The sequence below is a fragment of the Dermochelys coriacea genome, chromosome 6, assembly GCF_009764565.3.
Source record: "Dermochelys coriacea isolate rDerCor1 chromosome 6, rDerCor1.pri.v4, whole genome shotgun sequence".
Lineage (NCBI taxonomy): Eukaryota > Metazoa > Chordata > Testudines > Dermochelyidae > Dermochelys > Dermochelys coriacea.
The window spans coordinates 60,114,946-60,128,440 of NC_050073.1; the positions used below are offsets into that span (position 1 = coordinate 60,114,946).

General features: G+C 42.2%; 1 protein-coding gene across 2 annotated transcripts in view; it reads left to right on the forward strand.

Moving 5' to 3' along the window:
• The window catches only part of PLEKHD1 (pleckstrin homology and coiled-coil domain containing D1), a 55,900-nt gene that overhangs the window by 26,046 nt on the left and 16,359 nt on the right, over positions 1 to 13,495 (forward strand). For both annotated transcript variants that reach the window (XM_038407328.2, XM_043517470.1), the window contains 2 exons: positions 6,940 to 7,031; positions 11,166 to 11,218. In XM_038407328.2, coding sequence (XP_038263256.1) covers positions 6,940 to 7,031; positions 11,166 to 11,218 — 145 coding nt within the window. The remainder of the gene's footprint in view (positions 1 to 6,939; positions 7,032 to 11,165; positions 11,219 to 13,495) is intronic.

Below are 13,495 nucleotides of genomic sequence, written 5' to 3' on the forward strand. Positions count from 1 at the left end.
AGAGGAAAAGGATGCAGCTTATTCCACTGTAGGGTTTATACTTTATCATTGCAGCCTATCGCTTCATAATAATAACGTAAGAGAGCATAGATAGACAAGGGTTACAATAAATAAGGAAGGAACATAGGAAAGAATGAGACTGGTATGGGGTAACATCCTCTCGCTGGAATTCTTTGTTTGTACTGTGTGAGGATACGTGTACTGTTTCTTTAAATCTGGAGCGGAGGAGCGTGCAAATATACTGGGGTATAGATCGTTTAAAATATCAGAAAGATGGGCTAGTCTGGTGGCTCAATGAAAATGCACCGTCACCTGGGGTGGTTGAACTGATTGCCGGTCCTGAGCTCTCTTTCCCTAGCTTAATGACTAATCCCAAAGCCCTCTGACTAATTAAGGACTAGAGTTTATGGTGTCTCAAAGGGAAGCCTCCCTCCACTCTATTGTGGCCAGAAGGACAGCAGCCACAGTGCAAATAAGGCCCTGAAAACTTTTGAGTGTGAAGTGGTGCAAACAGGGATAGGGATCTTCTAGCTCTGACAGGAATTCAGAAGACTCCACCAGTCTGGGGAGGGGGGGTCATATATCCATGATGCTAGGGTGATGCATATTATTTTTGGAGCTGCTTTTGCTGTGTTCTCTTGGGTTGCTTAGAAGTAGCTCTGGTCAGAAAATAGAGAAAAGTCACAAAAGTGTTCATTAATAAATACCTTTTTCAGCAAAAAAATATACCGACTGCTAGTAATTGGGAGTGTCTATGGTCAACTGTGAATAATAGCCAGGCTAGTTCTACAGGGGCTGACTTTGCAGGCTGGGATCACAAGTTATCGTCATATAGCAGGCAAGCCTTCGTAAGATCAACCCATAAAGGTGAGATTTTCCACGGCATGAAGGGTAGTTAGGCTCTCAACTACTATTGATTTTCCAATGGGCGTTGGGAACCTCATTGGCCTTTGTGCCTTTGGATGTCTCTCCCTGAATAACTTATTCCTGCTACAATTTAGTGTGTAGCCCTTTCACTTTCCGATCCGTGGCAGCCGATTTTCGTGGATCTATTCTGGGTTCCACCGGTGGCCATCTAGCATTTGTAGGGCAGCTAAAGAATCTGCCACTGATTTGGAGCAACAATGGGCCAGTCCCTTACAGTAGTAGGGAGTGCATGTACCTATCAAATCAATTCGGATGAATAAATAAGAGGTTAATCGATAGGTAAGGGTGGTAACCTCACATGTGATTCCAATTCAGATGATCCACTTTTGTAGCTGGGTCTTGTCCCTTCTGACCACTGGCCTTTTCCTAAGCCTACTCCTTTCAACTCTTGACCCTACCGCTGCAATGTCCTTTTCTGACCTTTGCCCTCTCCCCTTTCTCTCTTTCCTCTTCCGATAGTTTTCCCTGCCCCTTCAGGCACCTCTTTTTTTGCCCCATAAACATCCAGAAGTTGCTCCCTGTCTAGGCTGTTAACCAATAGGAACTAGTGTATAATCTGGAACCCTGGAATGGTTGGCTGATGAGTAGCTAAAATACCTGACATGAGCGATTTGAAAGTAAAATGATTTTTAAAATAAGGGATTATTATAAATAAGTGTGATGAGTAATAGGTATGTGCAGAGCCTAGCACAATGGGGTCATGATTTCACATAGGGCCCCTATGTACTATTGCAGTAATAATAATTGACATTATTGTTCAAGAGCAAATTTATACTCTGTATTATAAATTTTATTTCCTCCTCCAGAAATAGGCTAATGCTAACAGGGCCAACCATCATTCGGGAAAGCATGCAGGTATGCTGTCTGTGCTATAACTGATTTTAAACTAAACAGTGAGTGTTGGGGGAAGGAAACGCTTGTAATGTCACAAACATACGAGTGGTGTTTGCAGATTGTTTATTATACCCTGTTATAATAATGAATGGAGAAGGTGTGCAAGGTAATATTTTGTTAGAAAATAAATGCAATTTGTAATCATGACAGAGTGTCTCCTACAGGTTTCAGAGTAGCAGCCGTGTTGGTCTGTATTCTCAAAAAGAAAAGGAGTACTTGTGGCACCTTAGAGACTAACAAATTTTTTTGAGCATAAGCTTTCGTGAGCTACAGCTCCCCAAGGAGAAATGTACTAATAATGCCTAGCTCTTACCTTGCTAAGGCTTGCTGGGCTAAACAGTGTAAGTGAAGGAGGCACATGGTTTGGCCCCGCTTCAGGAAAGCACTTAAGTAAGTCCTTAAAGTTAAGTGCATTCTTATATGCTGTCCTCCAAAGGGATGCTTTCCTGATTTGGGGCCTCTGTGCTGTGGCAGAATTTAAAATCAAAGTTTATAGCCACAAATTTACCACACATCCTTCTTGGAAAGGAATAACCACCATAAATAGAAAGAATGAAAAACCAATAAAGAAGAAACTCTTTAAAAGAAAAGCGTATCTTTAGATAGGTTTACAAAAACAGGGTTAAGATCCCAATTTAGCAGAGCACTTAAGCATGTTTATAACTTTAAATGCATATGCAAAGCTTTGTTGAATAGGGATGGACTTAAGCGTGTGCTTAACGTTCAGCATGTGGTTAAGTTCTTTGTTGGAGCAGGGCCAAAATTCTATAAAAGCCAAGATTTGTTTAACTGAAAGTGATGCAACAAAGTGCACAGGTGTTCTTTCCCCTTATGAAAATAGTCTAATGTAACTAATTTCTAAATCCATAAGCCGACAACCCCTAAACCAGCTAAACATGCATTCATACTAGTTGATATGATATTTGATGGAAAACAACTCACCCACACAAGCACAGATTGCAAATACCAACAGAGGTTCTCAGTTGTCTGCCCGCTACAGTAGAACTTTAGATATCAATTATTTAGTGTCCCAAAGTCCTAAGGGAAGTTCTTTGAGAAATATATAGTTGGTTTTTGATTGAACTTTCAAAGCAAGTAGGCCACTGGTCATAAGATTGCAGCTCTCGTTTATATTGCACATAAAATAAACGTATTGATTACTTCTGAAATATGAGCCAGGCTATGCAGACATGGGAGACCCATCTGCTTTTAAGTTCAGCTTCAGTGGGCTTAAGAGTGTATCATAGGGACAGAGTGAGGGGATGACAATTTCAGGGCAGTATTTGTGAAAAAGTTAACCTAAATAAACAGACATTCTAAATGCTTTCATCATTTTCAAGCCATTAGTATAACAATGTATGAAATTCTGACCCCATTGAAGAAAATGGACGTTTTGCCAGTGACTTCAATGAGGTCACTCAGTGTCTCAGCATTTTAGAAACTATCCACACCCCTTGTGCACATCTCTCTCTCTCTCACACACACACACACACACACACACACACACACACACACACACACACACACACACACACACACACACACACACACACACACACACACACACACTTCTCTGGGTATCCAAGACTGTGAGTCATTTTGTTAACCCCCCCGCGCTTTCAACATGAGGGAGACCTACTTGTGCTTTACTGGTGTCAGCTCCCTGACTCCTCTTCTGGGCTATGCCAGCCCATGGTTTGCCTTGTGGGTTAACAATTGGTACATCCCAGTCCCCAAACCCCTTTGAAGCATTCCCCTGTAGTGTTCAGCCCTTTTTATCCACTGAACAATCTAGTAATACACAGTCTGCTGTCCCCAAGGGAACAGTGCACACCAGCTTGAATGATTCAACTCAGAATCAGCTCCTTGTACAATACCACAGCACTGAGATATATCTATAGTGAAAACAAGAATAAGTTTATTATCAGCGATTCAAGATTCAAATGATAGTGAGTAAAAATATTGGAAACAAATGGTTAGATACAAAACAAAATCATAACATGCTTTCTAGAGACTAAACTTAACTAACATATTAACCTCCTGTCTAAAGAAGTTTATCTCATCCCCGTGCTTCTCTGTAGTGTTTCCACCAAGGTTGGCTGAGATCCTGTTTTCATGAGTGTAAACAAGCGGTCTGTTTACTTCTAGGTGCAGGATAAGGGGATGTCATCTTTGACTTCTATTTATACAACCCAAAGTTCATTGTCTGTACTCAGAGACAATATAGCCACCTGTGGCTTGTTTTTCCTGCATGCTCCTTCCCTGTTGACTTCCCATGCCTTTGTTGATATTGTATGTAAATTGACATCCATTGTGTTAGCTTGCAACACTTCATTTACATCTGACAGAAAGAGCAGTGAATAAACATCTCTCGTTTGACCGAAGTGCTGTTTCTGCTGGTGACTCATACCTTGATACAGTATCTAAGAACATATTTTCAGTATACATATATAGCTCCTTACGTAGTATCAGCACATGCATTTCACAATGACATTAATGACTAGTGTGACCCCAGGTTTCATTTAAGACCTCACATGATTTTCTTTGGTGAACCAGAATGTACAGACCAGTATCAGGACATTCCGTAACCCTAGGTGGCATTAACGTGTTCTTGGGTCACATGTGCACACTTTGACATATTTTGCACATAATTGGATGCTGAAACTGTACATTTTTATTAATTTTCTTCTAATTTCTCAGCGTTTTAGATAACATCATAGACACACATTAGCTTAAAAGAAATCCATTTGTGTGCAAATGATAGTTAAAGCCATACATTTTTACTAATTCTCTTCTAATTTGCTGTTAGAACAATGAGCTGTCTGACCCCAGGGAAAAGTGGGTTAATACATCAATTGAACTTTGTAAGAGACAAAATACAGGCTTCATTGAAGTTGTTCTATAGAAAGCTGTTTGGTTACATATTTAACAATTTGTTCCACAAACTATGGGCACAAACAAAAACACTTCCCCAATCTAGAAAGTCCTATTTGCACCCAATATTTATAAATCTTAATCTTTCCCCAAGAAAACAAAATTCATCAGGCCTTTATATGGGTTTGACACTCTCTTCAGGGAGCCCAGCATCAGAGCCATTGTGTTACTGCTCTGCCTCAGCAAGGGAGAGCTCTGCTGGAGCTTACACTGTATGTCAGCTCCCTGTCATGCTGGTCCACCAGCAAACTCCTCAAGACTCTGCCAGTCTAACCTTGCTTTGCAGGTACGAATCAGTGAACACGAGTTCTCCAGAGATGTCTCTCTGAAGCATCCAGTCCCTCTCACTGGACACTCACAGAAATTAACTTCTCTGCCCCCAAAGAGACAATACAGTTAGGTTAGCTGAGGACTCACTTCATTTCAATACAACAGCAGTGAGATGGTTTACAGTAAAACTTAGAATAAGTTTATTAATGAAGAACAGAGATTTCAGGCATACTAAGCAAGAGAACAACAGACAGGTCTGGTTACGAACAAAACAAAACACATTTTTTCATTTCCAAGACTTAACTTTAACAAGCTACAATCTTTGCCTAAACAGCTTTCTCGCTTACCGCAAACTAACAGCATCTCCTGCACTTCCAGTAGGAGGCTCCAATGTTCACAGAATCAGAGAGTGCTGTCCCCTTTGTTCCCTAAAGGCGGGATCGCTAAGAGGTTCTCTCCCCTACTTTTCATAGTCCAGTGAATCTTTGAAATGCATTCTTCTGAAGTGTATCCCCAGGTAAAGTTTTTTCTCCCCTGCTGCTTGTGTGCAAGGAAGCTGATGACATCCTGCCTTCCTCATTCTTCTCTCAGTTTGCTTTTCCTGTGGATTCAGATGCAAACGAACATCACTTTGCTCAGTTTACACTGGAGATGCAGGCCAACAGGCAAAACAACATTACTCTGCCTGGGGCAAACTTGTTTATCACATCTGCCCCCAGAACACATTGTAGGAATATGTTTCTAGAACACTTTACATAACTCTTTACATACCATCTGTACATGTATCACACAGTGATATTCATGACTAACATGGCACCAGTTTTTATGATACTTTACTCAATACACTTCTATAGTACAATAATATTGTATACAATCAGCTGATTTAATTGCTTATTTTTGGAGTTCAGATTTCCTGTTCTCCCGCTGATGTGTCTGATTGTCACAATGGGTTAGTAGGGATGGTAAAGAACTGAGAAATTCCTAAATGGGGCATGCTATTCATATGTGCATATAATTAACTGGTCTGCATTTTAAGTATAAAAAAGGCTGTGTTTTTTCTAGTGGTTGAAGCAGAGGACTGAGAAGCTGGAGTTCTGCCTTTGACTTATTATGAGTCCTTGGGATTGTCACTTAACCTCTGTACCACAGCCTACTGTGTCTTTAAAGTGTGGCCAGTGATGCATACCAGGAGGATTGTGTGGCTTTATTTAATAATGTTTGCAAAGCACTTTGAGATCTTCTGGCAGATACTGCATGCAAAGTATTGTTATAACGCACCCCCTTCTCTCTTTACATTTTAGCTTTTCTTTTGATGTTTAGTTATGGCTCTTCGTTGTGTCTAGAGGTAGTGCTACTAACAACCATGGGCTAGGCAGGGGCTCCAGGACATACATCAAATCCTACTGGCTAATTGCCCATCAGGGAGAGATTTCCAGTTGGTCATGGGATACCAAAAAGGATGAAGACAAAATTCAGAAGGCAAGGAGCTGGGGACAGGTTAATGCTCAAATGGAAATTGGCAGTGGTGGGACAAAGCGTTGGAAAGGGGGGGAGCCAGGGGAGGTACAAGTGGCTAGAAGAGATGGGTCTTAGACAAGAGGTGTGATGTCATTGGTGGTCATCCTCATCTATTAATCAGTGTCTTACCAATCCATCAGGATCAATTTGACAAGCCCAGTGCACATCCTACTACCAGGTACCTGGAAAATCCCTCTCTATTGATTGTATGCCAGGAAATTTTACAACTCATTTTAGCAGAAATAATATTTTATTTTTAAAAAAGATAATTCATCAAATGCATGGGACTCTGTTTGAAGTTGTAGACAATTTAAGCCTGAGTTTCCCTCCTCACTCAATAACTCCCAGTCCTGCTTCCTTCCCAATTCTCTTTATTTCTGTTCATTCTCTTTTTAGGACCTGGAAGAATGCTCAACTGGGAGAAGCCATGATTGAGAGCCTAGAAGCTCAGGGGCTCCAGCTGGCCAAGGAGAAACAGGAATACTTAGGTTAGCTTGAGCAGCTTTTTGTACTGGGGACTCTTTAGGATCAGAAATGCCCAAGGGCTGCAGAATCCTAAATAGCACCCCTCTCTCCACTTTCTGTAACTGCTGGTGAGATCCAGGCTGATCAGCTGCAGGTTTTTATGAAATCAGCCATTTCTATTCAGCTATCAAGGGAGATGAAAATAAAAGCAAATACTAGGGTTGAGTTCAGGACATTTATTGTAGGTGCTTAAAAGTATGCATGTGTCCAGTCAGATGTGATTGTCCATTTATTAGGAGCCAAAGGATCACATCTGACTGGACAGTCAGATGTGATTGTCCATTTATTAGGAGCCAAAGGATCACATCTGACTGGACACATGCATACTTTTATGCATTTTCATCATGAAAATGACCCTTGTTCTTGAAAAGTTTGAGCGTCCTGACTCTGGGAGTTAGCGCATGCCGGGCATACATAGGTATTCGTGTGCCAGTTTTAATTCCTCAGGAGTCGCATTTCTTATGGTGACTACAATTTTGGGATTGTTGTTTTTTTCCAACAGGAATTTTATTCTCACATTGCTGAATCTCCATCTCAATTCACCCCGTGTTAGTGGTAACAATGTATATGATGTATATGATGGCAATTCTAGCCTGGTAGATTATGGGTTCATGGGCAGGCAAATGGCTCAGCTCGGGCATGTGTACATTTCAGATAATTAGTGGCTTCTCTGGGTAATTGAGACTACTTACACCTTAAGCTAAGGCACCTGGTAAAATAATAATTAATTTGAATGCTGTGAGCTACACTCTGTCATCCAACTCCTGCTAATAAAACTTTAATATATTTAGATATTAAGAACAACTTGTTAACTATAAGGGTTGTTAAGCTCTGGAATAGGCTTCCAAGGGAGGTTGTGGAATCCCTATCACTGGAGGTTTCTAAGAACAGGTTGGACAAATACCTGTCAGGTGTGGTCTAGGTATACTTGGTCCTGCCTCTGTACAGGGGACTGGACCTGATGACCTCTCAAGATCCCTTCCAGCCCTACATTTCTGTGATTTTTTTTATGGAAATCTGAAGATGAAGAAATATTTCTATTTTACATTTTTGCATTCACTGTGCTCCAGGATGATCTCAGTACATTGCTTGGGATTTAATAGTAGTAGTAATAATTAGAGCTCTAAAGCACTTTCAGTCTGAAGATCTCAAAGCCATTTATAAAAGTTTTATTTATTTATAATGAATTAATTAAGCCTCACAACCCCCAAGTGAGGTAGGAAAATAATACCATCCCCATTTGCCAAAGGGATAAATAGAAACCCAGAGAGGATAACTTGTAGAGCTGGTCAAAATGTTTTGGAAGAAAACTTTGTCTAAAATTGGCAAGAATTTTTTCATGAAAAGCTGGTGTGTATTTCAAATCTTGTTCATAAATTTTGGGGTGATATTTTTATCAACATCTTTATTGTAATTTTTATTTTAAAAGTTATGGAAATGGTTACTGACCATTTTCATTTACATCACAGTTTGATAACATTTTCCGTTAAAATATTGATGAAACATATTGGTGCAAAAAATTCTCTTTGGCCCCTGTGCACCAGAAGCAGTGCTGACAGGGAGTTATTAATGACTTTTAGTTAACAAAAAAAATTCCCCCCCATTTTTCAAACAACTCTGATGACTTTGCCCACAGCCACACCATGAGGTGGGAACAGAACCCAGATCACCAGATTCCCGTTCCCCTGCTCTAATCCCTGGCCTTGCTTTCCAACCTTCTATGGACTGACCTGGGACTGATCTATGGGAGGATTCTCTCAACCAAACCCTCTTTCTCCAGGATGTTCTCCACCTGCATCATGGTCTCCCAGTCCCCTCCCCACCCCACTTCAGGTGATATAATACCATTACCAAATTCTGTAGGAAGGTTGCAGAACACTATGCAGCTTTGTGGGTGTGAAACCCTAGCAGAATGTGGAAGATATGAGAGAGATTCTTCCTATAAGAACATAACAGGATCTTAGCAGGAAGACCTGTCCCTCACCCCTGAATGTCACAGTTTAGCGGGTTTTCACTATTAGTGTCCAAACATCCCCTCATAACCTCCAGGATAGCATAAGAATTGTTAGTCCTTTCCCAGGTTGCAGTCCTATACGGGGGAGGAAGAGACATCTTCTCCGCTAATTAGCAGCTATATATATACAGGGATCTTTGATCCATAGCAGGGACATTCAGGGTGACTATTCAGTACTGTCATGCCTGGCCACATTCATTTGACAGCTTTTGCTTTGGTCTGCTTTGTTCCAATATAACTGCTGAGGTTTCTGCCTTATTATTAGCATCCTGGTCAGTGCTCAGTGTCCCTCCAATGGTTAGTGCTTTGAGGACAGGAGAGTTTCTGGCCACTGGGAGATCAGGTCAAGACTCTGGGAGGCACACATACTGCTCTACCTCCCTTCTATTGGGAGCGTCTGTACTTCCCCCGACACCCTCCGGAGTGACCATCCATCTCCTACCCTCCCTTCTGTGCCTAATCCTGCCCCCAGGCTGGGAACCACAGGGATTGGTGGACTGCATCAGAAGGTCAGACCCTGCAGGATCTGGTCCTCCCAAGACGGGCAGGAGTTCAAAGAAAGGGAAGAATTGGCACATTGCCAGCAGTGTGGCACATGGGGCAGGTAGCATAGGTTCTTCAGCCTACAGCATGGGTGGGGAGCTGTGTTTTTGGCAGCATCTCACATGGATATAGTGGAAGGGGCTGGAGTTTTGGATAGGGGAGAGGGAACAGGAGGGAGGAAGGAGAGGAGTAGAGGTTCTCAGAAAGAATAGAGTAATGATATTATTCATCTGTATTACTGTAGCATCCAGGAGCTCTAGTTGTAGATCTGGATCCCATTGTGCCCAATAATAATAATACCTAGCTGTTAGCTAGTGCTTTTAATCTTTAGATCTCAAAGTGCTTTCCACAGGAGGTCACTATCACCATCCCCATTTTACAGATGGGGAAACTGAGGCACAGAGCAGTGAAGTGACTTGCCCAAGGTCACCCAGTAGGCCAGTAGCAGAACTAGGAATTGAACCCATTCTGCTGAGTCCCACTAATGCTCTCTAAGAGTTAATCTCAGAGTGCGCAGGAACTCTGGGTACTGACCTTGTTAATAAACCAATAGGAGCTCTTTTCAGCATGGCCAAAGTCCAGCTGGAGACTTTAGGAAGGGGCAGAGCTGAGATACTTCGTTACTCACAGAAGTCCCTCTGAGGCTTTGAGCTTTTCAAGACAACTGAAGGAACCCAGTTTTAGCTGGGGCATCATAACAGTGCGACCAGTTTCTTCACAATGTCATGCCACAGAGATGGAAATGAGTCATAGATGCTATTGTCTTCTCACTGGATGGCTGGTGGCATCCCTGGTAGTAGTGAGCAGCTGATTATTAGCATGATATAGACAATGGCAACCTCGGAGCGAGCAAATTTTGTTGAATAAACAGGTGGAATAAGCACAATAGTGAGAATGAAAGGAAATGAGGGTTAGACAAGAGTGTCTAGTAGCAGATGGCTGAGATCATGACCCAGAGTCTAGTCCTAGCTTAAGGACAGAATGTGGCCTGCTAGTTCGGGTAAGGGACAGGGAGCGAGGACACCTTGATTTTGTTCTTGGCTCTGCCACTGTGTAAAACTTTGGGCAAGTCACTGAACCCATCTGTGCTTCAGTTTCCCCAGCTGTGTAATGGAGAGAATGATATTTTCCTGCCTCACATGAGGTTTCCCTCACTGATATACTTTAAGAGTCTTAGAAGGAAGACATCAGAGGGAGTGCAAAATATTAGTGTGTGTTTGTTTGTTAAAAATTTGGCAGGAGAAGGATAACAGAAAATCTCATTAAAGTCGTCTTGGCCTTAGGAAACACCCAGACGGATGTATGCAATGCAAGAGGGAAGTCTGCATTTTCCAGCTCTGTGTGATCAGTGCCCCAAGATCATAAACACCCCACTGCATTATCAATTGCTTTTCTTCCTCATTTGGCCTAGGGTGATCAGATAGCCAGTGTGAAAAATCGGGACGGGGGTGGGGGGAAATAAGTGCCTATATAAGAAAAAGCCCCAAATATCGGGACTATCTGGACACCCTAATTTGACCTATGTTGTGTGTGTTTGCAGATAAGCTGATGGAAGAGACAGAGGAGCTGTGTCTGCAGAGGGAGCAAAAAGAGGTGGGTACCTATTCAAAGGCAATCAAATCATACCCCTTCCTATTCCCTGCAGAGTGTAGGACAATCTGTTGATTGGAGGGGCTAGCGCCATGCAAAGCCCAAAGGCAGCCATGCTCCTGATGCCCTTTGGATGTGTAAAGGGATGACATCCAAGCCCTGTAGATGGATCCTGCACATCTTTGGGTTTCATCTCTTCTCACTGCACCATCTCGCCTTCCTTGACGTTAGCATCTAGTCACATGTAGGAAATATTGAAAGTTGTTGTGAGAGGGAATAAGGACTCTATTTGAATTACAACCTGGACCAGGAGAGGTTTCTGCAGGTCAGGACTCTCTTTCTAGTCCTTGCCCCTCATTAACACTGCTGGTGTACCTCAGTCTCGACCTGCAGTAGTACCCTGGCCCATTCTAGTCTTGAGCAGAGACAGTTAATTATGGGTGAAATTCAAGAGGTTTGGGGCTGTGGGTTCAGTTCAAATAAATACCCAATCATTCAAATGCTACTATGAAACTTACCCAAATTATTAGAACCTATTCAGCACTTGCTCTCTCCCCTGACATCACCACAAACACCTTTCAGAGACTCCTCCTACTTTATTATGTCTTCTTGAGGGGTGGGGGTTTCAGAAAGTTTCTGCTCCCTTCCAGGATATACAGAAATGGCAGGTCCACTTTTCCCTCTTTTAGGGCTAATCTACTGTCCTCTCTAGTTCCTTTGGGCAGCTGGCTAGTAGACCTGCAGTGGAGAGGGAGTAATTTTGGTCGAGAGTACTGAGCTGGATCCCTACTCTTACAAAGCTTGCCATGGGTGCTTTAGCATTCACAGATAGCAGACAGGAGCAAGGGCAGTTTTGAGGTCCTTTATTCCTAAAGGAGGAAGAAAAATATAATCTACAGGGAGCATAATTGGTCTGACATTTTCCAGGCCTGCAGGGCTTCACAGGAATGGTTTGGGAGTGCACTTTGTTTGAACTGTTGGATCTGCCATATGGATGTACAGTCTTTATTATTAATTTATCTTGTTAGTTTCAATCAATGGTTCTATGACACTAACAGAGCCACTGTAAGAGCTTCACCTAGTGGCTAACTCTAGTACATTTTAAACCAAGACTCCTGAGACAAAAGTCCTTTGTTATTCGGTGTGAGCGGATCCTTCTCCTGTGCAGTGTCCACAACACTGGTGTAAAAAAAATAGCCATTCTGACTGGGGAGCATAAGCTTGTTGAGACTGGGAAGATGGGTGGTGTTACTTATCAGCCTTTTTAAACACTACTTATCACCAAGTTTAGACAAAGGCAGTGATGATTCATAGATACCAAGGTCAGAAGGGACCATTCTGATCATCTAGTCCAACCTCCTGCACAACGCAGGCCACAGAATCTCACCCACCCACTCCTGCGAAAAACCTCTCACCTACGTCTGAGCTATTGAAGTCCTCAAATCATGGTTTAAAGACTTCAAGGAGCAGAGAAGCCTCCAGCAAGTGACCCATGCCCCATGCTACAGAGGAAGGTAAAAAACCTCCAGGGCCTCTTCCAATCTGCCCTGGAGGAAAATTCCTTCCCGACCCCAAATATGGCAATCAGCTAAATCCTGAGCATATGGGCAAGATTCACCGGCCAGATACCCAGGAAAGAATTTCCTGTAGTAACTCAGATCCCACCCCATCTAACATCCCATCACAGGCCATTGGGCCTATTTACTATGAATATTTAAAGATCAATTAATTACCAAAATCATGTTTTCCCATCATTAAAAACGTTAGCTGGTTATGGATAGCAGCTAGCACACATTTCAAACACTACTCAATGCCAATACTCAGAAGCAAACTAGGGAAATGTGATCTAGATGAAATTACTATAAAGAGGGTGCACAACTGGTTGAAAAACTGTATTCAGAAAGTAGTTATCGATGGTTTGCTGTCAAACTGGGAGGATATATCAAGTGAGGTCCTGCAGGGGTCAGCCCTGAGTTCAGTACTAGTCAATATTTTCATTAATGACTTGGATAATGGAGTGGAGAGCATTCTTGTAAAACTTTCAGATGACACCAGGCCAGGAGGAGTTGCAAACACTTTGGACGAAAGGATTAGAATTCAAAACAACCTTGACAAATCGGAAAGTTGGTCTGGATTCAACAAGATGAAATTCAATACAGATAAATGCCAAGTACTACACTTAGAAAGGAAAATCAAATGTACAACTACAAAGTGGAGAATAACTGGCTAGGTGGTAGAACTGCTGAAAAGGATCTAGGAGTTATAGTGGATCACAAATAG